The sequence below is a fragment of the Ambystoma mexicanum genome, chromosome 2q, assembly GCF_040938575.1.
Source record: "Ambystoma mexicanum isolate Mex_15411 chromosome 2q, UKY_AmexF1_1, whole genome shotgun sequence".
Lineage (NCBI taxonomy): Eukaryota > Metazoa > Chordata > Amphibia > Caudata > Ambystomatidae > Ambystoma > Ambystoma mexicanum.
In genome coordinates, this window is record NC_090924.1 from 1,257,050,740 (window position 1) to 1,257,077,932 (window position 27,193).

The 27,193-nt window shown below is 50.7% G+C and overlaps 1 protein-coding gene across 1 annotated transcript in view; it reads right to left on the minus strand.

The window, feature by feature from the left end:
• Positions 1-3,772: 3,772 nt before the first annotated feature.
• PIN4 (peptidylprolyl cis/trans isomerase, NIMA-interacting 4) overlaps positions 3,773-27,193 on the minus strand; it is a 166,046-nt gene continuing 142,625 nt past the window's right edge. The window contains exon 4 of the mRNA XM_069648638.1: positions 3,773-5,678. Within this exon, the coding sequence (XP_069504739.1) occupies positions 5,520-5,678 (159 nt within the window). The 3' untranslated portion in view covers positions 3,773-5,519. The remainder of the gene's footprint in view (positions 5,679-27,193) is intronic.

Consider the following 27,193-nt stretch of genomic DNA (forward strand, 5'->3'; position numbering starts at 1 on the left):
GCTTGATCTCCTAATACTGTGGCAAGCTAGCTCTTCATGTCTCCTACCACTCATTTGATGCCTGCTGTCGGTTTCTCAAACACATATATCCATTTGCCTGCTTCTGCGGCAAGCGAGGGCATTGCCTTGATCATATATTTCTATCCATATGTGGCTAGGCCACATACGGCGCTCTGCCCGGACTTTTATGCAACAACAGAAACAGCGTTCCTACCTGCTTCACTGGTATTTCCCCCCCCCCCTCGCTTCCCTTTCACCACTGCCATGCGACCTGGTTGTGCTCTCAGCGTCAGGCCCTACAAACACTCCACTCTTGGTGTCACTCTTGGCAGGTACCTCGTCACCCTGTTCCTCGTCTGTTCCCCATTCCTCCTCTGTTACTCCTGCGTCGGCATCTGACCTAATTGACTCATAATCTAACCTCCCTGCTTGTGGTGATTCGCCTCGGTACCCTTCATCATTGCAATGAGTATCCTCCGTTTCAACGTGCACAACCCTAATCACAGTACTAAAATATCCCCCATTCACCATTGGTTAGCATCCCTGTGGGGGCGGCACGGTTGTGGGGGTATCACCAGACTCGGAGACTACACTAGGCATTGGGGTGACATAGGCCGCTTGTATTACAATTTCTCCCCTTTTAGGATCCTCAAGGCCATCTTTCAAATCCTCTGCCATCTCCCACAATTCCAAAACCCCCTTTCTGCTTCTCAACCTCTTCCCCTTATACTTTGCTGCTAAATATGTGCATATGTGGCCCAGAACATCTTTATTTGTTCCTGCTTTGGGCCACGGCTTGTATATGCCCCGCAACCCACACTTAGTGGTATTTCATGATTTTCTCCCTATACAGCGGGAGCATGCTACACATGTATTCAAGTGGGGTTAGAAAAATCATTATTACATCTAGTTTGAACTTATAAGAACCCTTTGCCTTTTATACACTGATCACTGATCCAGCAGCGCCAAACTACCAGCCCCCTTCCAACACTGCCTGCACTCCCCGTCTTTCCCTCTCCATCGTTTTTGCCCCACATACTTAAGCCCCACACACCTCCTCACACAACACAAGAATCGCCACTCAAGATCACAACACATCCAACAAAAAAATCCACCTTAAATCATCTTGCGTCCCCTTATTCCAGGCGAAAGGATCCTGGAACCACCATATAATGGGCCCACACAACAAAACTACATTTACAAATGGTTTAAATCCTTCCTCTATCCCCTTGCCTCATTATGAGGGTATTTACCTCCTCATACTCCCTTTTGCCAAGTGGAGGGATCCCAGGTCCTCCATAAAGTTGTGCATGGGTATTGGTCGCCGCAGATGGGCGATGCACTCCAGGATGCGTGGCTGGGACACCCCTGACCTCACAGAGAGCCTGGGATCATGTCAGGGTCACGGAATCTAAAGAAAGCAACCCAACGACTGTACGTAAAAAATAATCCAAAAAGGCCAAATAATCATTTCACCTCTTTGCAAGGGAAAACAAGCAAACATTTTTACATGCAAAAAAGATCTTGGATGGTTCCATAGAAACTCATCAACCCACACGGCGCAGCGGACACAAGCTGCCTCCCTGACCTTGTACTCAATTTATTGGCATCATCTTTGCTCCTCCTATCCTGAATCATGGAAAGGTCCAGACACGGCTGCCCCCTTAACTCTTTCAAACCAGGTGACTGGGGCACTGCTCTTGTGTCTGAATTTCAGGTATTTATATGCTTTTGGTTGTGTGTCTACTTGTAATTCATATGGAGGGACCACACATTGGGGTTGTCAGTAGTGCTCTAAATCTTCCTCTTGCCCATTGGCATTACAAAACCTTATGTCCTGTTCTCATGGATTTGTCCTTCAAACAGCGCAACCCTACCAGCTCCACATTCTGTTCCCACCCTATTCAAGAGCGACAGCTGGACACAATGAACTCTTATGGGTGGGCTCTGACCTCCGCTTTTCTCCCAGGGAGCGGGGATTTATTTTAGCAGCTGAACTACCAAGAGCCGCAGCTCCACATCAGGGCCTGCATTCTATTCTATTGTGTGCTAGGCTTTAACATCCAAAATGGTGCCACTCCTGCCATGTTAACACACCGACCTTGCTTCTACCACGATACCTTGCTCACTCCACTTAATTCGGTCTTTCCCACACATCACACTATACTACAAATACAAAACCCAAACTCTGGGCCTATATGCATCTCTATGTATGACCTCTGCAACCACAACAATAATGCAATGTGTTGCTCTTTCTGTGTTTCGATATGTGAGTATCTAATATCTGTTAAACCCAACTAAAACAACGTGTGTGCTTCTGCAGCACCCCCTTCAGTCTGTTCCCACAATGGTTCATTCGGATAGGTTTTTCTCAACCGAAATCGTTTGGCCTGGCTGGGACACTGTGTATCCCAACACGACATTTTGAGTTGATGCATCCTGACAATTGAATAATAGTAGTCCTTATTGTTAGCAGGCAGAGAGTTAATAAGCCTTGTCCATAATCATCTTGACAAAGTCAATTAAGGTCTTGAACTTAACTACTAATTGTTGTGTTCTGTTGATTCTTAAGTCACCCAATATGTGCTAAAGTGCTCATTTTTAATAGCTACAGACGTGAGATATTGTGATGAAAGAGAAAAAAGGAGTCCCTGGTGAATAAAAGTCTAGAACATTTTGAAATCAAATGTATAGAAACGTTTTTGGGGAAACATACTATCCGTTTCATGTGGAAATGTCACCAGGAAAATGTGGATATGTGAAAGTCATCAGCAAAAAGTACTTTTGAAAATGTAGCTATTATACGCAATATAAATTGTGCCTAAAACATAGTACAACACTGTAGCCCTAACACTACCTAAAACCAGGCAATCACCAGTCCTACACAACAGCCCCATACCCTTTCACTTACTCTAAAACAATCCTTACTTCAGACCCTGACCTTTAGGCTGCCCCTAACTCTTCAGCAATCAAACGTATATTGTGCTTAGCGCAAGGCTACACACCAAATACATAGAAAATGGATAGTGACACCAACTCCAACCCCCATCACCAGCCCTCCTAAAACTCCATAGTCCTTACCCTATCTAATCTAAATCCTTGTTCTAATGCTATCCCTAGTTTTACCCTAACCACATCTCTAACGCTTAGACTCACCTTACCTGTAGGTTTATCCTAACCCCCATCGTACCTCAACATCGCCAGCCCTCTCTAATACTATCCTTTTCTCAAACTCAAACCCTTAACTCTAATGTTCATCATAGCCTCAACCAAACTCCTACCACCTAACACTTTACCCTAAACCTTACTCTCCCTAACGCCCCCACATCACCAGTCCTCCACCACCTTCCTGACCCTAAGCCTTACCCAATTCTAACCCAAATCTTTAACACGTGCCTTACCCTAACCCCTGTTCTTAACATATCCCTAAACCAGGCAATCACATGCTTGCTAACAACCACCTTAGCCCCACTGCTTATTCTAACAGCATTGCATTTTGGGCTACTTTTTAGCAGCAGTTTAATGGCAACTTTTTGCTAGGCAATATTCCCAACTTTTTCAATGATAACATTTTAGTTGACCACTTTTTCACTGAATACCATGCTATCTTATACAGATCACAAGTTCCATTTCTAGACCATGCCATAAGGACAAGAATCAACATCGACTAACGTATTTTGATAAAATTGGCCAAATAAACCGGTTACCTTTGTTGAGAAAAAAATAAACCTTCCGTTTTCACAACTGTTTATAAATTAAGATTTTCTCCCTCCACAAGGGTACTTTGAACTTTATTCTGACACACATTTCCATCTTATTAACAACTCCAAATAAATGTTGTGGGATTCCAACAACATTTGCTTTGTGAATTCAATTGCAACTTAAATGTATGGTTTCTCTATAATCTTAAAAATAAAAGGTAAACTAGGCACAATTCTGCTATAAAACCTGATCTCAATGACATTGTTAGAGCACCTAGATGACTTCTTTGAATGTTGTAAAAAAGGAAGCAGTGGACTTTGTTGAACTAAATATAGGTGCAGAAAACCTTTGGCTAAATTAGAATATTGCACTTTGTTTGTAGTGGTTTTTCTAATTGTGTGCAGATGTTTAAACCCATAAGTGAACTAACCTATTGAGACAAAACTCATTTTACAATGCTTCCTCTGTTATAGTGACAGCTAAACAGTAACGTGTCCTATCAGAAAGTAGGCCGAAAGAAGCGATTTAATGAATGTACGTTTTCAGGAAGCCAAAAGGAAGCTTGTGCCTCAAGCTCCGATTGGCAAACCCCTTTCCTTGAAAACCCACCAAGCAAAGTGGTGCTAATTGATACAGTAAGGCATACAATTAAAACAGCAGTACTACTGGAATAGGTTTACCAACAACGCACAATTTACTTCGGCATAAGATTTTCCATTATGAAATCGACCCGAGTACAGACTGCCAGTGCGATTTTAATTTAGCTTTCCCAAAAACTGCAAACCTTGTCAAAAGGGAATTGCTGCGCCCTAATATTGCAGAATACTGCATAACCCCAGTCAGATACCGATCTGTAAAGAATGCATCACTGGAACCCAACGTGTGGTCAACTGGTGCAAATAAACTACAGCAGCACTTGAATGAATAGAAAGGAAAGAAATTCATTGTAATCAAAAAAGGAATAAAGGACAAACAGTCTTGAAAAGTATTTGGAACTACAGTGTTTTAAATGAGGTAAAGAATGGTCAATACACATGTGTTTTCTGAGTAATATACATGTGTTCGCCTCTGGTACTCCAAAGTGTAATGTTATCTTAAACAAGTTTTTGGTCCCCTCTGAAATCACATCCTAAATGTTTAATAGGAGATACTCAAAATCAACCCTCTTTCCACATGAGAGACAAATATTAGAGTGGTCATGGCACCTTATTGTCTACCTTCTGGGCAATAACTATAACTGCTTCATCGCACCTGGCATGTTAGATTATTCACATCAATATTCAATAGAAGTGCAGTCTACAATATGACAATTTAGTGGCAATTTTTGATATAGAACAATAATTATGGGCCAATTATGCTGCATAATAGAAAGAAAGCCTTACTAGGAACAACAGCTCGGAAACATTCAATAAACCCCTACTTTTTTCCTGACTAGTAAAGGATATCGGATAGGAATCCTGCTAGTATCCTCTTTTTGTTTATGCACACAGCGAGAATGCTACAATAAGACAGACCACTGAAAGAAATAAAATTGGGCAAGGGAGAGACAATGTGCTTTTGCTACTATTCCCTCGAGAATTCATGGTTTCACATTTTATTCTACGGTGAAGCACGGTTGAATAAAAGTGTCTGTTGTTTGCTAAGTGCACATAAAACATGGTGTTTGGACACCTTTAATGGTGCCACTGCTGCGCCATGGGTTTATTCCTAACGGTAAGTCCAACAGTTGTAGATTGGTAAACGGAGAAAGACAATCTTCCTAAGAATTCAAAATGCATCTTGGAGAAAATTCAATATTTGTATCCATCTGTGGGCTTCTACTTTCTTCCTTCCACCATGATTATGTGGTAGCCAAATTTTGTTTTGACAGGTGGATCTGTATACACTGGCTTGTCCATTGTACTGACAGCTAAAGCAAAAGCAGCTTCCTGGAAAGGGCCAACCATGGATCCTCGAGTCATCCAGCCCAAGTCACCCTATGAGAATCAACAGAAAGGCAGGGGATCAGAGAAAACAAAAGTATAATCCAATGCTTCATTTATTACCAGTTACAAGCATTAGTATTAGCGTTTATGATTTTAAGGTATGATAAATGTACATTATGTGTAGTGTCATACTTCATATAACTGAAATCCACTCAAGAAGTAAATGCGTTCCTCTAGTTAGGTATGACAATTCACACTAGCATAGAAGCAAGACAGACTCTCTTAGATTTACACATCAGGAGGGTGCAGCAGTCTGCATACAGTGGGCTTTTTTGAGAGCCCTAAATTTTACTTACTCAAGCACAAACCTCCAAGGATATTTCACTAGATTTCCAAATGCAAAACACCAGCAACCTTGTGTGTAGACTACGACATAAAAGCTAAAAAACACTGCACATCTGTAAATGTATTTGAATGCAAACTGTAGGCATTTAACTTCAGTGTGCATGTCAAGAATGGTGTTTGGTGGTACATAATCCTGGCAAGATGGCGAAATGAAGATACAAGTTTATGGATTTTAGGGAGAATTCCCATTTCTGTGCTAATTCTCTTCGACATTAGAGACCCACAGACATTTTGCTGGACGTTAGGACTTTTAATTTTTATCCTGGAGTGAGTGGGTGAGACCTTTTTCTCACCCTGATGTATTTTTGATCTGATATAGACTGTTTCTTTTGGTTTTGGAGTATGACAAACTCGATCGGCATCACTGTTTGTATTGTGACACCCAGCACTCTCAGTGCAGTGTCACAGAGAAGACCTTTGGATTTCTCTTAAGGTTTAAATACCTTCTCTTGGGTAAACTAGAGTAGTAAAGTGAAGACTTTACTTTAACTGTTTTTCCTATGTAGGTCCAGTACACCCCATCTTATGTGGAAGTACTGGGGGGAGGGGTGCTTATTAACCCCTTTTCCTACTTACTCATGTAAAAAAATGTTATATTACCCTCACTACAATTAATGGCTGGTGGCAATGGTTTAATTTTCTTACCATTGTGCATTATTGCCGCAGGCCGACTCCTCAGCTGCATTATTGTTCCTTTACAAGCCTTACAGCGTGTGGCCCTACAGTGATTCGTTTCTACAAACTCTCTAAATAACATTGTGCAAGACATTTGTGCTATATGAAGAAGTGCCTCTCCTCCCTACACATTGTCCCAATTGACTGGCTGTTCTGGCTCCATGCAGACTCTTCTGACCCATTGACTCTGTGTTTAACTGTCCCTCATATTATTTATTATTTTATTTATTTATTCGCATTTGTTTAGCGCACATGCAGCCCAGGGGGCATCGTGGCGCTTGTTACAGATATGATTTGTTGTACATATATTGAAGTCATTAATTAGTTGCAGGAGAAGATTGCAGCTATGAGAAATGGCTAGTTGTGCATACATTGAAATCATTACTTAGTTGCAAGAAAACGAGAAATAGCTACAGGAGTGGAAGAGAGGAGAGGAGATAGATGAGGAGAGCGTAGCGAACTAGAAGAAGAGGAATTAGTTAAACAGGGTGGTTTTCAGCAGTTTTCCGGAAGGCAATGAGAGAAGTTTCTGCTCTGAGCGTGCTAGGTAGAGCGTTCCATATCTTAGGGGCAATGTAAGGGAAGCTTACTCCCCCTGCTCTAGCTCGTTTGATGCGTGGGACCCTGAGCTGGTTGGAGTGACATTGCCTAGTTGGTCTGGAGGAGCGAGATCTGACTAGGGTGTCAGACAGGTAAGAGGGTGCGGATAGGTTGATACATTTGTGTGCAATGGTAAGTATTTTGAATGTAATGCGATCTTTGACAGGTAGCCAGTGTGCTGCCTTTCTAGCTTGTGCAATGTGGTCCCTTATTGGTATATTGAGAGCTACTCTTAGAGCATTATTTTGTGTTGTTTGGAGGTTAATGAGATTGGAATTGGAGGTGCCAGCCAGTAACGCATTACAATAATCTAGTTTGGCTCCAATGGTGGCTCTGGCGATAGAGAGGCATTTATCTTTGGTTAGGAAAGGTTTGATGGCATTGATGAGCTTAGTGCTCAAAGCGGAGGCACAAACAATGGAGTTGACTTGTTTGTCCATGGAGAGTGAGGCGTCAATGTGTACTCCTAGTGTTTTTACAGAAGGTAGAACTGGGATGATGCAATTGTCTATGGAGAAGTTGGTGTAGAGTGGGTTGAGGTTAGTGAGGGTGGATTTTTGACCAAGGATGAGAATTTCGGTCTTGTCTCCGTTAAGACATAAACCGTTTGTGGCCATCCAAGCTTGGATGGTGGCGTATATGTTCTGGAGGGTGGCTGCGTCCTGATGGTAGAGTCCTGTGAGCGGGAGGAGTACTTGGGTATCGTCGGCGTAATTGGTGTATGTGATCCCAAGTGCATCCAGTTTATCAAAGAGAGGTTTGGTAAACAAGTTATAGAGGGTAGGCGCCGTGCATGAGCCCTGCGGAACTCCACCCTTGATGGTAGTAGGCTCTGCATTAGCTATATTGGAGAACACTTTCATTAATCTTCCTTCGAGGAAGGAGGTGATCCAGTTTGTGGCTTGTATGGAGAAATGTGCGGCCTGTGTGAGATGGTTTGTGAGGTTGGCATGATCCACTAGATCAAATGCCGCCGAGAGTTCTAGGAGGAGCAGAAGGGCCAGTTTCCCTTTGTCTAGTATTAGGGTAATTTGGTTCTTCAGATCTAGTAGGGCGGTTTCAGTGCCATGACCTTTGCGAAATCCGGACTGCCTTTTACCTAGGACAGAGTTGTTTTCCAGGTAGGACTGTATCTGCATGTGTGCCGCTTTATCTAAGATTTTCAGAAGAAATGGGACCGTTGTGATGGGTCGGTAATTGTTAGGTTGGGCAGGATCCATGGTTGGTTTCTTTAAGAGCGGACGCACCCAAGCCTCTAAGGCGGTCAGGGACTATACCCGTCTTGAAAGAGGCGTTGATGAATGCTGTGATGATCGGTGTGAGGGGTGCTGCGCATTCTTTAATGATGTTAGGGTGGCATATATCGCCTTTGCATTGAGATGGTTTAAGCTGTTTAAGGATTTGGAGAACCTCTGCTTCGCTGATTGGAGAAAAATTAAATTTGGAGGCGTGCTGGTCGTTAGCGGTATTGGCGACAGGGGTCTGTTGGGGGTGCAGAGCCTTGAAGTGGTCTGCTATTTTATTTTGAAGAAGGTCTATTTTATTTAACATCGCTGTTTGGATGCTATTGCACCAGGCTTCATCCTTGACAATCTCATCTGTACAGATTGGGGGGATAGTGAGCTCTTTAAAGATGGAGAAAAGCTCTTTTGAGTGGGAGTTGGCTTCCAGAATACGTTTATTGTATGTTTCAGACTTAGCCTGAAATATAGCACTTTTGTACTTTTTAGAAATATGCATAAAGTCTATTTTGGTGGCATCACAGGGATTGGTCTGCCATATTTTGAGGGCTTGGCACTTGCACTGGCGAAGGTTTAATAGGTCCTCTGTGAACCAGGAGTTGGAATGAAACAATTTTTTTTCTTTTTTGCTTTCAAGAGGAGCTGCTGTGTTGATGGCATGAGTGAGTGTATCTTTGAAAGTCTCTGCTAGAATGTTGGGGTCGGAGGAGAAGGGAGGTGCTAGGCATGGGTTGTTGAGAAAGGGACGTATATTGTCTGCTATAAGTTTTTTGGCACTTCTGGCCATCTTGGCTGGTGCAGGTATAAGTGGTTTGGAGTATGAGGATATGGGGATGTAGAATTGGAGGCAGTTGTGGTCGGACCATGGGAGGGCTGTGTTGGAGTTGATGGTGGAGCCACAGTTGTGATCTGCCACCCAGTCTAGGATACGGCCTTTATTGTGGGTCGGGGCAGTAACTATCTGTGTGAATCCTAGGTCTGTGAGATTTCTAGCGAATGAGGTGGCTGCTTTGTCAAGTTTATCATTGTATCCAAGGTTTAGGTCTCCTAGAAGCACAGTTTTAGAGGTTTGTTTGATGTTTTTTCCAAGGAGGTGGTTGACTATGTTTGTGAAGTTATTGACAGGGCCTGGAGGTCTATATATGACATGGAACAAGTTACTTACCTGTAACTGTTGTTCTCCAGCATGGGTCTGGCATGGATTCACATGCTCATGAATATTCCCCGTCGTCAGGCTGGGAATCCTCGGTAAAGAAAAAACCAGTATCAGTTTCGTTTCTGATCTGTCTTTCGTAGTAATAACCAATCACTGGTCTCTGCGTCATACTGACCACAGCCAATGACTGCCCTCTACCTAAGCACCGCCTCTGGCAGCCATCTTCAGATTTGGAAGCACGTGAAGTGGCAGTATGACCAAGTGAAGAGCCGCAGAGGGGTAGGCGGGAGGGTTCGCATGTGAATCCATGCCAGACCCATGCTGGAGAACAACAGTTACAGGTAAGTAACTTGTTCCTTCTCCAGCATGGGGTCTGGCATGGATTCACATGCTCATGAATAAAGAATACATAGCAGTACACACATGCACAACCACGGGAGGTGGCAAAGGCTCAACATTAAGCATCACATCAACTCAACATTAAGCATCTTACCTCCTCACCAGGCTCACCTCAGGCGAACAGGTTGCGCAGCACTGCTTGGCCGACCCTGGACTCCTCCCTGGAATCCCGGTCGACGCAGTAGAATTTCGTGAAGGTGTGCGTCGACCTCCACGTAGCAGCCCTGCATATGTCCAGCAGGGGCACACCAGATAGGAACGCCGTGGTAGCTGCGATCGCTCTGGTGGAATGGGCTCTCGGACGGCCAGGCAGCGGTCGGTTTGCCAACCGGTGACAGTACATGATACAGCCGGAGAGCCATCTGGAGATGGAAGCCTTCGAGAGAGCCTTCCCCTGATTGACAGGTCCAAAGTTCACAAAGAGTTGTGACGTCTTCCGAAAACCTTTCGTGCGGTCCACGTAGAACTTCAGCGCTCTAGCTACATCCAGCGAGTGCAAAGTCCTCTCAGCCGGCGACGAAGGCGACGGGAAGAACACAGGTAACACCAAGGGTTTGTTGAGATGAAAGTCCGACGGTACCTTGGGCATGAAGGAGGGGTGCGTCCTGAGCACTACCCTCGTGTCGTGGAAAGTCAAGTACGGGGCCTTGCAGGAAAGGGCCTGGATCTCTCCCACTCGTCGTGCGGAGGTGATGGCCACGAGAAAAGCTGTTTTCCACGATAGAAACTTCAACGGGGCCGAGTGCAGAGGCTCGAACGGAGGTCCCATGAGCTTGGTCAGCACCACGTTGAGCTCCCACGCCGGGGCCGGAGCCTTCACCGGCGGGAACGATCTGAACAGTCCCTTCATGAACTCTTTCACCAGACGATGAGACCACAAGGACGTCCGGCCCGTGGTTCTGGTGTATCGGGAGATCGCAGCAAGATGAATCTTGATGGACGCGTGTGCCAGACCAGCTTTGGCCAGCGTCAGCAGGTACGGCAGTACTTGGGGAGCCGTAATCCGTAGAGGGTTAATCTTCTGTGCGTGGCACCAGACAGAGAACCTCTTCCATTTGTGCCCGTAGCATTTAAGAGTCGAGGACGCCCTGGCCTTTGCAAGAACCTCTCTGCAATCGGCCGGTATGTCGTATCCTCCAAACTCTAGCGCTGCAGGAGCCAGGCCTGCAAGTTCAGCGACTTCGGGTCGTGGTGGAGGATGGCGCCTCCTTCCCTGGAGAGTAGATCCGCGTCCGCCGGCAGCTTGATTGGCGGGGACGCCGACAAGTCCAGAAGGTCCGGGAACCATATCTGCCTCGGCCACGCAGGTGCGACGAGGATCATCCTGCACCGTGACCTCTTGAGCTGGTTGACGAGCCGGATTAGCAGAGGCAAGGGAGGGAACGCGTAGAGGAACAGGCCCTCCCAGGGGAACGAGAAAGCATCGCCCATGCTCCTCGTCTGGGGAAACCTGCTGGCGAACCTCCGGCACTTGGTGTTCGTCGCCGTCGCGAACAGGTCGATCTGGGGTGTGCCCCACCGTCGGAAGAGGCGATCCACCAGATCCTGCCGTAGTTCCCACTCGTGGCACGAGCGCAGCTCCCTGCTGAGTGAGTCGGCGATGGTGTTTTTTATCCCTGCCAGATGAAACGGCACCAGAAGAATCCCTTGGGCGACGGCCCAATGCCACAGGTCCTGCGCCTCCTTGGACAGCGCTGGGGACCTGGTTCCGCCCTGTTTCCTGATGTAAAACATGGTGGTGGTGTTGTCGGTGAAGATCCTCACCACCTTGCCCTTGAGGGACGGAAGGAAGGACCTGAGGGCCCAAAACACTGCACGGAGCTCCAGGACGTTGATATGCAGGGACTTCTCCGTCGGGAGCCAGAGTCCCCTTGCGTGCAGATTTTCGGTGTGCGCTCCCCACCCTTCTAGGGAGGCATCCGTGGTCACAGTCACCTGGTGGGCTGGGGTCTGGAAGTCCATGCCCGCCGTCAGATGCGCGCGGGTGCCCCACCACCGTATCGCTCGTCGGAAACTCTCGTCGAGCTTGATCCTTTCCTCGAAGCTGCCCGTCGTCTGGATCCAGCGCGCATCCAGGAATTCTTGCAACGGGCGCATCCGGAGCCTGCACATGGGAATGAGGTAGATGCAGGAAGACATCATCCCGAGGAGGGACTTGATGGACCTCACCTTGGCCGCGTCGGCCACCAACATCCGTTGCACCTTGCCCAAGATGGTCCTGGTCCTCTCCTCCGACGGGGAGGCCAGAAGGGACACTGTGTCGAGCCTCGCTCCCAGAAACAGTGCGACTTGCGCGGGCACCAGGTGGGATTTGGCGTAGTTCACGGAGAATCCCAGGTCCGTGAGGAGTTGGACGGTCCTTGCCGTGTGGACCACGGCGAGCTCCCTCGTCTTGGCGCGGACGAGCCAGTCGTCCAGGTAGGGGTAGACGTGAATCCCCTCGCGGCGCAGCTGCGCCGCCACCGGTGCGAGGCACTTGGTGAAAACCCTGGGTGCCGACCGTAGTCCGAAGGGAAGGGCTTTGAACTGGTAATGACGCCCTTGGACCACGAATCTGAGGAATTTTCGGTGCCCCTTTAGGATGGGGATGTGGAAGTAGGCATCCTCCAAGTCCAACGACGATAGGAAGTCTCCTTCCTCCAGCTGACCCAGGACGTGCTGGAGGGTGACCATCCGGAACTTCTGCGCCTTGATGAACTTGTTCAGGCGTCGCAGGTCCAGGATGGGGCGCCATCCTCCCGTCTTCTTCTTCACGAGGAAGTATCGCGAGTAGACTCCGGAGCCCCGAAGCCTCTTTGGGACGAGTTCGATGGCGCCCTTTCTGAGCATCGCCTTTACCTCCAGGAGAAGTTGAGGGACGTGAAGTTCTTTCCTGGCCACGGGGGGGACGCGCGGGCACCTTCTTTGAAACTCCAGCGCGTGGCCCCGGGCCAGGGCGTCCAGCACCCAACGGTCGGTGGAGATGGACTCCCACACGCTGACGAAGCCCGCCAGCCGGCCTCCCACCGGGGTGCTTCGGTGGGGGCCCGACCCCACGGCCGGTTCAATCCTGCTTGGACGCGGCCTTGCCGCCTTGGCCTCCTTGGCGACGACGGCGGGGTCCGCCAGACTTGCCTCGTCCTCTGTAGGCCTCTTGCGACGACGAGCGGGCCGCTTGACGGTAGGAAGCGAAACCGCCGCCGGAACCTTTGGAGGCGCCCTTGCCTCCGCCGCTCCGAAAGGGCGTCCGCCGTTGCTGCAGTACTCCAAGGGCCCGGGCCGTCTCAGTATCCGCCTTGATGGCCTGAAGGGAATCGTCCACTGTCTTCCCAAACAGGTTGTTCCCGTCGAAGGGCATGTCCAGGACCCTGGTCTGGACGTCCTGCCGAAAGTCCGTAGCCTTGAGCCATCCACGACGTCGAAGGCAAACGCCGTTGCCCAGCTGGCGGAACCCAGTGTCGGCGATGTCCGTCGCCATCGTAGCGGGCCACGATCGCCAAGGCGTTGGCCGCTTTAATCGTCGTCGCCGCCGACGAGATGACTCTACGTCCCATGGCATCCAATTTCTTTCCCTCGCCGTCCGGCGGGGAAGTCGACGTGGAGGCCGCACCCCCCCCGCTTTCTTCCTGGCTGCCGCGGAGACGACGGAGTCCGGGGTAGGCTGCGCCCGGAGGCATAGGGGGGCCGAGTCCGGGACCCGGTACTTTTTCTCGTACCGGTCTCTTTTCGCTGGCGTCGTGGAAGGGTTCTTGAGGAGGGAAAGGCCCTCATCCCAAATGTCGTCCAACAGAGGCACTGCGAGGACCGTCTTCCTCTTGGCCTCGCGCCGTTGGTAAAGGAAGCCTTCCTTTTTCTTCTCCTCAGGGCAGAGTTGGAAAAGCTCGGATGCCCTGGCGATCATTGAGTGGAACGATCCAATCTCGTCGGGAGGAGAAGCCCTGGTGGGAGGCGACGACGGAAAATCCTCGTCGTATGCCTCGTCGTCCGTACCCGTCGCTGCCGTGTCAGTCCCCGTATCATCCCCTCGGGTGGACGGGGAGGAGGGCTGGACGGGGCGCGACGGTTGAAAAGGAGGCGGTGGATGGATCCTTCTTTTCTTGGTAGGGGGAACACCAGAAGGTCCCGGTTCTGGATCCCCCGACGGGAGAGGTTCCTCCGTCGGTAACGGTAGTCTCGTCCTTATCTCGGAGCATAAGGACTGTATAGCCAACAAAATGGCCGCTGAGTTGTCTTGCGGCGCTGGCAGAGGGGAATCCGACGGGCGAGCAGGGGCCCCGTCGGTATCCTCGACGATGTCGTCGTCGTCACCTGCGTCGGGGCCCATTCCGACGGGCTGGTCTTGTTCCACGCCTAGGCCGTGGCTTAAGACCTCGATCAGCTCCTCTTCTGAGGTTGAGGCCGAATCTACGACGACGCCCTGCCCCCCCTTCTTCTTGCCCACGGAGGGTTTCACGGGGGTCCTATCGATGGGCACAAAAGAAGACTCCCTCCGAGGAGGCAGGGAGATTCTAGGCCCCGAGGCCGCCACCACTGGTGCAGCCTCCACAGGCTGGGCCAGGGCCGCCGCGACCGTTTCGATAGAGGGCTTGGTCGAATGGATCAAGGCCTTCACCACCTTAGGTGCGCTCACCGCCTTATCCTTGAGGGAGGGGGCACTGCCACGCTCCTCCTCTGCCTTAGAGCTCGACCGGGGCCTCTCCAGGAGCTTCGCCGGGTGCTCGGCCTTCCTCTTACCCGACCCAGAGCGTTGGCTCGTGGTTGATGGTGCCGGGGAGGGTGCGCCCTGCCTGGCGCCCGTAGAGCCCGACCGTTCGGCGCTCCCGGTGCCAGCGGACTCGCGGTGCTTGGCCTTATGTTGGGCCCCCGTCGCCGGGGCGCCCTCAAAGGTCTTAGAAGACCGCTCAGATTTCTTCTTCTTCTCGCCAGACGGGCTCTTACCCTCCAGCCAGCTGGCGAGACGTTGATGGCGGTCCTTCATGGTCCGTTCCGACATGTTGCCGCAAAACGCACAGTCCTTCTCCACGTGCGTCTTGTCCCCATGAAGGCAGTAAAGGCAGAAAGAGTGTTCGTCCTCCTTGAAGACGTTCTGCAGCTGGCATCCAGGGCAGGCCCTGAACAGCTTTCCGGGCGTCGAGCTTCCCTTCTCCTGGGCCATCTCCGAGACCGGGCCTGAGAAGCTTCTGGAGTGTAGCTCGACGAATCTTCACCCTTGAGGGGCACAGATGAATCCGACACGGGTCCCCGTTGATCGGATGTAGGATCGGTGGAGCTTGAGGCTCTTTTGACCGAAAGAATCGAAGTTTTTGTGAAAAAAGCGCGAAAAAATAGCACTAACGCTCGAGAGCAATAGCACGAGGATCCCAACACATGAACGTGCGGTAAAAATCTGAAGATGGCTGCCAGAGGCGGTGCTTAGGTAGAGGGCAGTCATTGGCTGTGGTCAGTATGACGCAGAGACCAGTGATTGGTTATTACTACGAAAGACAGATCAGAAACGAAACTGATACTGGTTTTTTCTTTACCGAGGATTCCCAGCCTGACGACGGGGAATATTCATGAGCATGTGAATCCATGCCAGACCCCATGCTGGAGAAGAATGTTTACTGTTTCTTTAGGAGAGAGGGTGAGTTTGGCCGACAGGATGTCAGTAGTGTCTTCCCCGGGGTGGGGGTCTGCCTTAGGGCTAGGGAATCTTTAAAAATTAGTGCGACCCCTCCTCCTGTTTTAGCTGATCGGTCCTGTCTTAAGATTGAGTATCTTGGTGGTACAGCTAGGCTGATAGTAGGGCCAGATGCAGAATGCAACCAAGTTTCTGTTAAGGCTAACATATCTAAGTCTTGGCTGGTAATAATATCATTGACTTCTAGTGCGTGGGGGTTGAGTGAACAAACATTTAATAGAGCACATTTCAGGTGTTGGAGCTTTATTGATTGTGGTGGCTTGAGGTCGGTGGTTGGAATATGCTTTTTGGTAGTGTGAGTGGGTTTATTAGTCAAGTGAGGTCTAGGAGGAGCAAGCGTTGGAGCCTTGTTAAGGTGCTTATGGGTAATGGTGTTTGGCGGGCGGAGGGTCTTAGCATGGGTGCGCGAGCCTAGACGTGAGTTCCGAGGTGTTACCTGCATAGGTGTGGTGGGGAATGCTAAGGGGAATGTACGTGTTCTGAGTCTGTGCTGCCTAAGTATGAATTCTGGCATTTTGGAGGGAGTAGCGTGTGTGGTGGAGTGTCTGAGTTCCATGCTATGGCTGTTGAGTTGCCGTGTGGGCATGAGGTAGGCAATACTGCTAGTAAGTACGATGTGGACTATACCTAAGAGGATGTATGGTGTGTGAGTGGTGTGCATATTGGGATAGGACAGAGAGCTGGGATGGCATATAGGTTAGACAACACAGTGGCACAGAGGACTCTACCAACCAAAAGGCACAACACAGTAGTTCAGTGGTCTCTAGCGACCAAAAGGCACAACACAGTAGTTCAGTGGTCTCTAGCGACCCTAAGGCACAACACAGTAGTTCAGTGGTCTCTAGCGACCCTAAGGCACAACACAGTATTTCAGTGGTCTCTAGCGACCATAAGGCACAAACCAGTTGTATAGTATTTTATGGGGATCATAGGTGGTGCATAGGTTACTTGTATTGCTGGGAAAGGGTTAACCTACACTGCATTGGGAAGATTGCAAAGTATCCACATATTCTGAGAATCTGTTAACCTTATTCCTTCCTTAACCTTTTCCTCCACCTCAGTATTGTGTTTAAGTGTTAAAAAGTGATATATTCATGTTCACAGTGTCCTGGCTATTGAAGTCACCTCAGTGTGTAGGAAGTGTGTGTGTGACATCCCAAAAGGGTATCTACTTAACTTAAATCTGAAGCAGTGGTTTTGAAGTGTATTTTCACTGTTACCTATTGCCAGTTTCTAAAGAAGGCTTATTTAAAACGGGCTGTTAAATAAATAATTATTTTACTAGATAACCTTGAGTATAAGGGTTATTTGAATATTTGTATTTGTGAAACTCCATGTTGCATCTCTACAGCTCACATTTGCCCCTCTTGAGAGAAGTCTGGTTGCTCAGTCACTCTACCACCTTGTGTAGTACAGACCTATACCAATAGTTGGGTTAGCTATTGCCAAGAGGACAAGGCTTGTGTAGTCTCCCACATGGTTATTGCATACAGTCTTGCCTAACAATGGGACAGTTGTGTATTACTTGCTTGCGGAAGAATGTTGTGTTTATGCGAGATGGACAGGTGTGGCCCACGAGGGCAGCATCTAATACATAATGGGAGGCATTGGTAAATGTGTGGTGGCACTGTCAAATGGAGAATAGGAAGAAGACTTCATGCAGTTCTGGCACTTTCTGTCCTTCAATCTGCGCCAATGAACATCCTGGCATAGATGTGGGAATCCTCTATGCAGTAAGCAGAAAATAACTGTTTGCAGTTGTCGTCTTACAAAACACAATTAAAAAAGTGCATGCATATTTTACATTTGTCTTCTGTTGCCTTCTATTCAGAATATTTTTGACACGTGTCAAATAGGACAGGCATGCTACAAACAGGAGGGGGGTTGTTAAGGACAGAGGAGAAAGGGGGAAACCTGACCGAAAAGAAAAATGGGTTGTGCCAGCAAAACACCTAAATGAAGATCTACAAAAAACAGAGCTATAGGAGTGTTTTACCTGGCTGGGGCCCATTTTGAAGCATTACTCCATTTACAAAACAGAGGTAGTCTGTTTGCTACGAAGACCCGAGGGGTCACATAATGATCCTTTGGCCCTTGTGTGTGTAGGAGAGGAAGTCAGTATTTTTGTAATCAAGGACAGATGTATGCAGATGCTGGTTATTTACTTAAAATTCTTGTAAAGCGCGCCACATGCCTCTCTCAATGACAATAATTAACAGACTGCAGAGCTCCTTTCCCTGGTTCTGGTGGGGACCACCGGATCACCTATCCTGCTCAAAGGCTCGGTCTCCTTGAAGCTCTTGACAGTACCTGCATTGCTGAATCCAGAAGTGGGTGCTCGCTTTCGCTTCCAGAACCTTTCTCATCCCAGGACATCTGACAAGCACCTTGGTTCCCTCTCCACTATCTGGAAAGCTCCAGGGTCCTGTGCTGTCCTTTGTTCCTCTACCACACTAGTCCTCCTTTCTTAGCTGACCCATCTCCAGTGACACTCGGTTAGCAAATCATGAACAACTGCACTTCCTTGGGGTTTTCTCAAGCTGACTGCATCCTCCTAATCCAACTCTTAAGCCACTGGATAACAAAGGAAGCCTGCATAGCTGACTACTGCAGATTGCAGTTTGTTCTCCTTTCTGCTCTTCTGGCTCAGACCCTCGACCCGTGAAACGCAAATCTTCAATAATCATTCTTACCAATCTATGTGCAGTGTAACCGAACCAGGAAACCACAAAATCTGCTGCAGAACTGCTTCTTGGATACATGGTATTGCTCTCCTAAACTGATGACAAGCCTTTTCTTCAGCTGGATCTCCATTTGAGGTGCCCTCTAACACTCAAATGGTCTCCCGTTGCCTCAACTCCATCGGAACTCCAGACACTGCTTCTCTGGACATTTTTGCAAAAGGTAACCATTTACCACCAACGCTTGACCAAAACCACACAAAGCGGTTGCCTTGGGCCTCTTTAGACCCTCTTTGCAAACCTAGATGGGAAAACCATTTTACTTGCCTGTAAATGCATTTTCTCCTTTAGGAAATAATCTGTACTGAACTCTTGGGAAAACTTGCTATTTACCAGATAGCGTTGCATATTTATATTGTAAAGTGTACTTATCTGTTAATGGAGTGATGCCTCTCTTGCCTTTCCCTACATAAAGAATATATTTTTATGAAAAATATAATGTTAGCACAATCTCTCATTTGGTATTTGTGAAAATTGTGTACTATACCTGTTGACCACCAGCCTCACCTCCTAAGAATTAACCCTGTGCTACTCTATCAAACTACCACTTAGAGAGTCCGGCGAAACTTAATGGTAGCCCTGGTGCACTAGGAACGAAGACATACATAAAGAACCTGACCACAGCGAGTAAGGAAAATCTCAGGTGGTTCTAACCCACCAGGTTCCAAACCTAAGGATGCAGAAGGGCTTCAACACCTTGGTGAGACCAAATGAAAGATCAAAGATCTTGCTGAGAGTTACATCTCAGACATTGGTCACAGCTATGGGACACATACAGTACGGCTATGAGCCTCCGGTTCTGTTTTATTTATTTTAAGGGAATGGTTCGGTCAACATTTTTTATTGCCCCTACGGGTCGGCCATGTGTTTTTAAGCCCAAGTCGCTCGATTTTAGAAACATTTCCTATGGACCTTACCCGAGTTTTTGTCCATTAAACGCACGCGAAAACAGGTACCAGGGAGCTGCCATTTTGTGATAATCCTATCATTTCCCCCATCGCCCTGGCTGACCTGCTTTTGCGGCACTAAATCATATCCCCCGCCCCTGAGCCTGTCATCAGCAGACGCGTACCGCCCATTTCACAACGCCAAAGCACGTCTCGTGTCAACATTTGCTGCGCTTCAGCTAATGAAGTGTCGCCATGGAAATGGCAGGACGCCTCTTTCCTCAATAAGTATAAACAGACCGTTTCACAACACACAGCAGCATATTTTCGATTCCATTCCTCTCTCTGTGTTACTTTGAGTATTCTGTGACACGTTTCTGTGCTCTGGTCAGCTACCTTTGTTGCTTGTAGCCCGTGTGGACAGACACCAGCACCACCGCTATCAATTATTTTAGTTTGTGCAACACACAATGGATACAATAATGCCCTACATGTACTAGCCCGAGTATACGGAGGAGGAACTACTGGAAAGGGAAACACGCGAAAACGGTGGGGCTTCGGACAGCAGTTGGCAGGACGAATCAACGGATGAAGACACTGGACCTAGTCGCATGGACAGTGTTTCCACCTGGTGCACATGCAATCGGTGAGAGCTAATGCCGACCGAGGAGGAGAACTGCTGCTGCTATGAAAACTCGGGATGCGTGGCCTACATTTCGGAAGGCGAGCCATGACCGCAATGCATCACCGAGCTGCCAGGCTTCAGGGCAGCCTGCCTCACACGGTCCGTGCTGAGGATAATGATGGTGCTTATGCACGAACTTCGCGCAACTGTTAGTCCTCGTAATCCGAGTAACGAGTAAGTATACTCTGCTTGTCATGCCACTCCTATTTCATGGTCTTCTACTATATCCAAAATTACATATACATATCATTGTAACGCATGAAAGTCGTGTGCAGCGTCTAGACAGCATTTGTCCGAGCAGAATGCCATTAGTTACAAGAATTGTCATTGACAACAAAAGTTTATTAAACTTATCTTGGTCATTTAAAAACAGTTTGTTTCATTCCTTTTCACAGGTGGTACAGGCTGGTGGCCCATCGTTCCTTTATATGGTGGCTTCACGGGAGGCTTGGACACCGTGTTCGAAGAGTGATACCCGCCTGTGTCGTTCGTGCCATAAGAGAAACGTTCCCGAGTGACAGCGGTCAGTACAGGGGATTTTCTCTCACTGTGCTGCAACCTGAACTGTACAATGTGTAAAGTTTTGTATTTTTGTGTCATCAAAATAAGCTACAAAATAAAACACCACATATATTTTAACAACGGTTGTTCCGATTTTTTAAATCAATCAAGTGTGTCTCCATTCAAGGATTGACGTCAGACACCTGTGCTCGGAATGGGTGAAGTTCAGGTCGCTGTGATGCGGGGTGGTCATTATCTAAGCTAACTTAATATATTATCAATCATGCATGCACTAAATAACACTTGTTCAAAGTCTTTCAGTCGGTTATGTCTCTATAAATGTCACACATCTATCAATTAACGTTGGATTATACAGGCCTTAGGTCAAGGGTCTTGACCACTATAATACACTGTTTGAAGTGTGGGTCTGTGCTCACAAGAATCTCCGATATGTGGCATTTGTTATTGATAGGCAACGATATACTGCAGTAGGGGTCTAATGTTAGTTGGGGATCTGCTAGGTGGGCATCATGGCGTGGTCAGTGGTCTGGCACATGAAGAGAATACCTTGCAGGGACACAGGGTCAGAATGGCAGTAACTTTCCACTGGCGAGGGTGCGTGGGCAAGGACACGTTTGTGGAGATGAACGAGCCATGTGCTTGGTTCAGGCCGGTTCACATGCAGGACCGTGATCCTGCAGGAGACGTGACGTGACGTGCAGGAGAGTGATGTGTTACATTTATTAGCTGTTGCAAATACCTCTGGAGTTTTCCAGTCAGAGTGGGAACGAGGCTGTGGGCCATGTGCTCTGCGCGCTGTACTATCGCTGTGAGGCTTGGTCACCAAAATGGAGTGGAAAGGGGGTACAAAAATGGATGCCCCGTGTCCTGCTCAGTGTTCCCATCTACGCGAATGTCATGCAAAGTTAACCTCACATAAGGGCAAGGGACGGGCGCAAACGGCCAAGGTGCCAAACAGCATGTACACTTCAAAAGGTATCCCACACCCAGGGGCCATCGCTCACATGGCCTCCTCAGACCCCGTGTCTCCAGTCAGGCCTCCCCTGAGGCAGGCCTCCCCCCTGCAATCCACATAAGTGTGTCTCCATTCAGCAGTCTTCCTGTGCCTTATCTGCACGCCCCAGGCCCATCCATCCCACCCCCTCTATCAAAGGCGGTTCGCACCCGAGGATGAGCGCTGGCATGGGGGGCTGTGACGGACGCAAACGGCCAAGGTGCCAAACAGCATGTACACTTCTAAAGGTATCCCAGACCCAGGGGCCATCGCTCACATGGCCTCCTCAGACCCCGTGTCTCCAGGCAGGCCTCCCCTGAGGCAGGCCGCCCCACTGCAATAAGGAACAAGTTACTTACCTGTAACTGTTGTTCTCCAGCATGGGTCTGGCATGGATTCACATGCTCATGAATATTCCCCGTCGTCAGGCTGGGAATCCTCGGTAAAGAAAAAACCAGTATCAGTTTCGTTTCTGATCTGTCTTTCGTAGTAATAACCAATCACTGGTCTCTGCGTCATACTGACCACAGCCAATGACTGCCCTCTACCTAAGCACCGCCTCTGGCAGCCATCTTCAGATTTGGAAGCACGTGAAGTGGCAGTATGACCAAGTGAAGAGCCGCAGAGGGGTAGGCGGGAGGGTTCGCATGTGAATCCATGCCAGACCCATGCTGGAGAACAACAGTTACAGGTAAGTAACTTGTTCCTTCTCCAGCATGGGGTCTGGCATGGATTCACATGCTCATGAATAAAGAATACATAGCAGTACACACATGCACAACCACGGGAGGTGGCAAAGGCTCAACATTAAGCATCACATCAACTCAACATTAAGCATCTTACCTCCTCACCAGGCTCACCTCAGGCGAACAGGTTGCGCAGCACTGCTTGGCCGACCCTGGACTCCTCCCTGGAATCCCGGTCGACGCAGTAGAATTTCGTGAAGGTGTGCGTCGACCTCCACGTAGCAGCCCTGCATATGTCCAGCAGGGGCACACCAGATAGGAACGCCGTGGTAGCTGCGATCGCTCTGGTGGAATGGGCTCTCGGACGGCCAGGCAGCGGTCGGTTTGCCAACCGGTGACAGTACATGATACAGCCGGAGAGCCATCTGGAGATGGAAGCCTTCGAGAGAGCCTTCCCCTGATTGACAGGTCCAAAGTTCACAAAGAGTTGTGACGTCTTCCGAAAACCTTTCGTGCGGTCCACGTAGAACTTCAGCGCTCTAGCTACATCCAGCGAGTGCAAAGTCCTCTCAGCCGGCGACGAAGGCGACGGGAAGAACACAGGTAACACCAAGGGTTCGTTGAGATGAAAGTCCGACGGTACCTTGGGCATGAAGGAGGGGTGCGTCCTGAGCACTACCCTCGTGTCGTGGAAAGTCAAGTACGGGGCCTTGCAGGAAAGGGCCTGGATCTCTCCCACTCGTCGTGCGGAGGTGATGGCCACGAGAAAAGCTGTTTTCCACGATAGAAACTTCAACGGGGCCGAGTGCAGAGGCTCGAACGGAGGTCCCATGAGCTTGGTCAGCACCACGTTGAGCTCCCACGCCGGGGCCGGAGCCTTCACCGGCGGGAACGATCTGAACAGTCCCTTCATGAACTCTTTCACCAGACGATGAGACCACAAGGACGTCCGGCCCGTGGTTCTGGTGTATCGGGAGATCGCAGCAAGATGAATCTTGATGGACGCGTGTGCCAGACCAGCTTTGGCCAGCGTCAGCAGGTACGGCAGTACTTGGGGAGCCGTAATCCGTAGAGGGTTAATCTTCTGTGCGTGGCACCAGACAGAGAACCTCTTCCATTTGTGCCCGTAGCATTTAAGAGTCGAGGACGCCCTGGCCTTTGCAAGAACCTCTCTGCAATCGGCCGGTATGTCGTATCCTCCAAACTCTAGCGCTGCAGGAGCCAGGCCTGCAAGTTCAGCGACTTCGGGTCGTGGTGGAGGATGGCGCCTCCTTCCCTGGAGAGTAGATCCGCGTCCGCCGGCAGCTTGATTGGCGGGGACGCCGACAAGTCCAGAAGGTCCGGGAACCATATCTGCCTCGGCCACGCAGGTGCGACGAGGATCATCCTGCACCGTGACCTCTTGAGCTGGTTGACGAGCCGGATTAGCAGAGGCAAGGGAGGGAACGCGTAGAGGAACAGGCCCTCCCAGGGGAACGAGAAAGCATCGCCCATGCTCCTCGTCTGGGGAAACCTGCTGGCGAACCTCCGGCACTTGGTGTTCGTCGCCGTCGCGAACAGGTCGATCTGGGGTGTGCCCCACCGTCGGAAGAGGCGATCCACCAGATCCTGCCGTAGTTCCCACTCGTGGCACGAGCGCAGCTCCCTGCTGAGTGAGTCGGCGATGGTGTTTTTTATCCCTGCCAGATGAAACGGCACCAGAAGAATCCCTTGGGCGACGGCCCAATGCCACAGGTCCTGCGCCTCCTTGGACAGCGCTGGGGACCTGGTTCCGCCCTGTTTCCTGATGTAAAACATGGTGGTGGTGTTGTCGGTGAAGATCCTCACCACCTTGCCCTTGAGGGACGGAAGGAAGGACCTGAGGGCCCAAAACACTGCACGGAGCTCCAGGACGTTGATATGCAGGGACTTCTCCGTCGGGAGCCAGAGTCCCCTTGCGTGCAGATTTTCGGTGTGCGCTCCCCACCCTTCTAGGGAGGCATCCGTGGTCACAGTCACCTGGTGGGCTGGGGTCTGGAAGTCCATGCCCGCCGTCAGATGCGCGCGGGTGCCCCACCACCGTATCGCTCGTCGGAAACTCTCGTCGAGCTTGATCCTTTCCTCGAAGCTGCCCGTCGTCTGGATCCAGCGCGCATCCAGGAATTCTTGCAACGGGCGCATCCGGAGCCTGCACATGGGAATGAGGTAGATGCAGGAAGACATCATCCCGAGGAGGGACTTGATGGACCTCACCTTGGCCGCGTCGGCCACCAACATCCGTTGCACCATGCCCAAGATGGTCCTGGTCCTCTCCTCCGACGGGGAGGCCAGAAGGGACACTGTGTCGAGCCTCGCTCCCAGAAACAGTGCGACTTGCGCGGGCACCAGGTGGGATTTGGCGTAGTTCACGGAGAATCCCAGGTCCGTGAGGAGTTGGACGGTCCTTGCCGTGTGGACCACGGCGAGCTCCCTCGTCTTGGCGCGGACGAGCCAGTCGTCCAGGTAGGGGTAGACGTGAATCCCCTCGCGGCGCAGCTGCGCCGCCACCGGTGCGAGGCACTTGGTGAAAACCCTGGGTGCCGACCGTAGTCCGAAGGGAAGGGCTTTGAACTGGTAATGACGCCCTTGGACCACGAATCTGAGGAATTTTCGGTGCCCCTTTAGGATGGGGATGTGGAAGTAGGCATCCTCCAAGTCCAACGACGATAGGAAGTCTCCTTCCTCCAGCTGACCCAGGACGTGCTGGAGGGTGACCATCCGGAACTTCTGCGCCTTGATGAACTTGTTCAGGCGTCGCAGGTCCAGGATGGGGCGCCATCCTCCCGTCTTCTTCTTCACGAGGAAGTATCGCGAGTAGACTCCGGAGCCCCGAAGCCTCTTTGGGACGAGTTCGATGGCGCCCTTTCTGAGCATCGCCTTTACCTCCAGGAGAAGTTGAGGGACGTGAAGTTCTTTCCTGGCCACGGGGGGGACGCGCGGGCACCTTCTTTGAAACTCCAGCGCGTGGCCCCGGGCCAGGGCGTCCAGCACCCAACGGTCGGTGGAGATGGACTCCCACACGCTGACGAAGCCCGCCAGCCGGCCTCCCACCGGGGTGCTTGGGTGGGGGCCCGACCCCACGGCCGGTTCAATCCTGCTTGGACGCGGCCTTGCCGCCTTGGCCTCCTTGGCGACGACGGCGGGGTCCGCCAGACTTGCCTCGTCCTCTGTAGGCCTCTTGCGACGACGAGCGGGCCGCTTGACGGTAGGAAGCGAAACCGCCGCCGGAACCTTTGGAGGCGCCCTTGCCTCCGCCGCTCCGAAAGGGCGTCCGCCGTTGCTGCAGTACTCCAAGGGCCCGGGCCGTCTCAGTATCCGCCTTGATGGCCTGAAGGGAATCGTCCACTGTCTTCCCAAACAGGTTGTTCCCGTCGAAGGGCATGTCCAGGACCCTGGTCTGGACGTCCTGCCGAAAGTCCGTAGCCTTGAGCCATCCACGACGTCGAAGGCAAACGCCGTTGCCCAGCTGGCGGAACCCAGTGTCGGCGATGTCCGTCGCCACGGTGATGGCGTGGTCTGAGGCCACCTCACCTTCCTGCAGGATCTCAAGGGCCTCCGCCCTCTTGTCGTCCGGCAGAAAATCCAGCAGGGGAGCTATCTTGTACCAGAGTTCCCTGTCGTAGCGGGCCACGATCGCCAAGGCGTTGGCCGCTTTAATCGTCGTCGCCGCCGACGAGATGACTCTACGTCCCATGGCATCCAATTTCTTTCCCTCGCCGTCCGGCGGGGAAGTCGACGTGGAGGCCGCACCCCCCCCCGCTTTCTTCCTGGCTGCCGCGGAGACGACGGAGTCCGGGGTAGGCTGCGCCCGGAGGCATAGGGGGGCCGAGTCCGGGACCCGGTACTTTTTCTCGTACCGGTCTCTTTTCGCTGGCGTCGTGGAAGGGTTCTTGAGGAGGGAAAGGCCCTCATCCCAAATGTCGTCCAACAGAGGCACTGCGAGGACCGTCTTCCTCTTGGCCTCGCGCCGTTGGTAAAGGAAGCCTTCCTTTTTCTTCTCCTCAGGGCAGAGTTGGAAAAGCTCGGATGCCCTGGCGATCATTGAGTGGAACGATCCAATCTCGTCGGGAGGAGAAGCCCTGGTGGGAGGCGACGACGGAAAATCCTCGTCGTATGCCTCGTCGTCCGTACCCGTCGCTGCCGTGTCAGTCCCCGTATCATCCCCTCGGGTGGACGGGGAGGAGGGCTGGACGGGGCGCGACGGTTGAAAAGGAGGCGGTGGATGGATCCTTCTTTTCTTGGTAGGGGGAACACCAGAAGGTCCCGGTTCTGGATCCCCCGACGGGAGAGGTTCCTCCGTCGGTAACGGTAGTCTCGTCCTTATCTCGGAGCATAAGGACTGTATAGCCAACAAAATGGCCGCTGAGTTGTCTTGCGGCGCTGGCAGAGGGGAATCCGACGGGCGAGCAGGGGCCCCGTCGGTATCCTCGACGATGTCGTCGTCGTCACCTGCGTCGGGGCCCATTCCGACGGGCTGGTCTTGTTCCACGCCTAGGCCGTGGCTTAAGACCTCGATCAGCTCCTCTTCTGAGGTTGAGGCCGAATCTACGACGACGCCCTGCCCCCCCTTCTTCTTGCCCACGGAGGGTTTCACGGGGGTCCTATCGATGGGCACAAAAGAAGACTCCCTCCGAGGAGGCAGGGAGATTCTAGGCCCCGAGGCCGCCACCACTGGTGCAGCCTCCACAGGCTGGGCCAGGGCCGCCGCGACCGTTTCGATAGAGGGCTTGGTCGAATGGATCAAGGCCTTCACCACCTTAGGTGCGCTCACCGCCTTATCCTTGAGGGAGGGGGCACTGCCACGCTCCTCCTCTGCCTTAGAGCTCGACCGGGGCCTCTCCAGGAGCTTCGCCGGGTGCTCGGCCTTCCTCTTACCCGACCCAGAGCGTTGGCTCGTG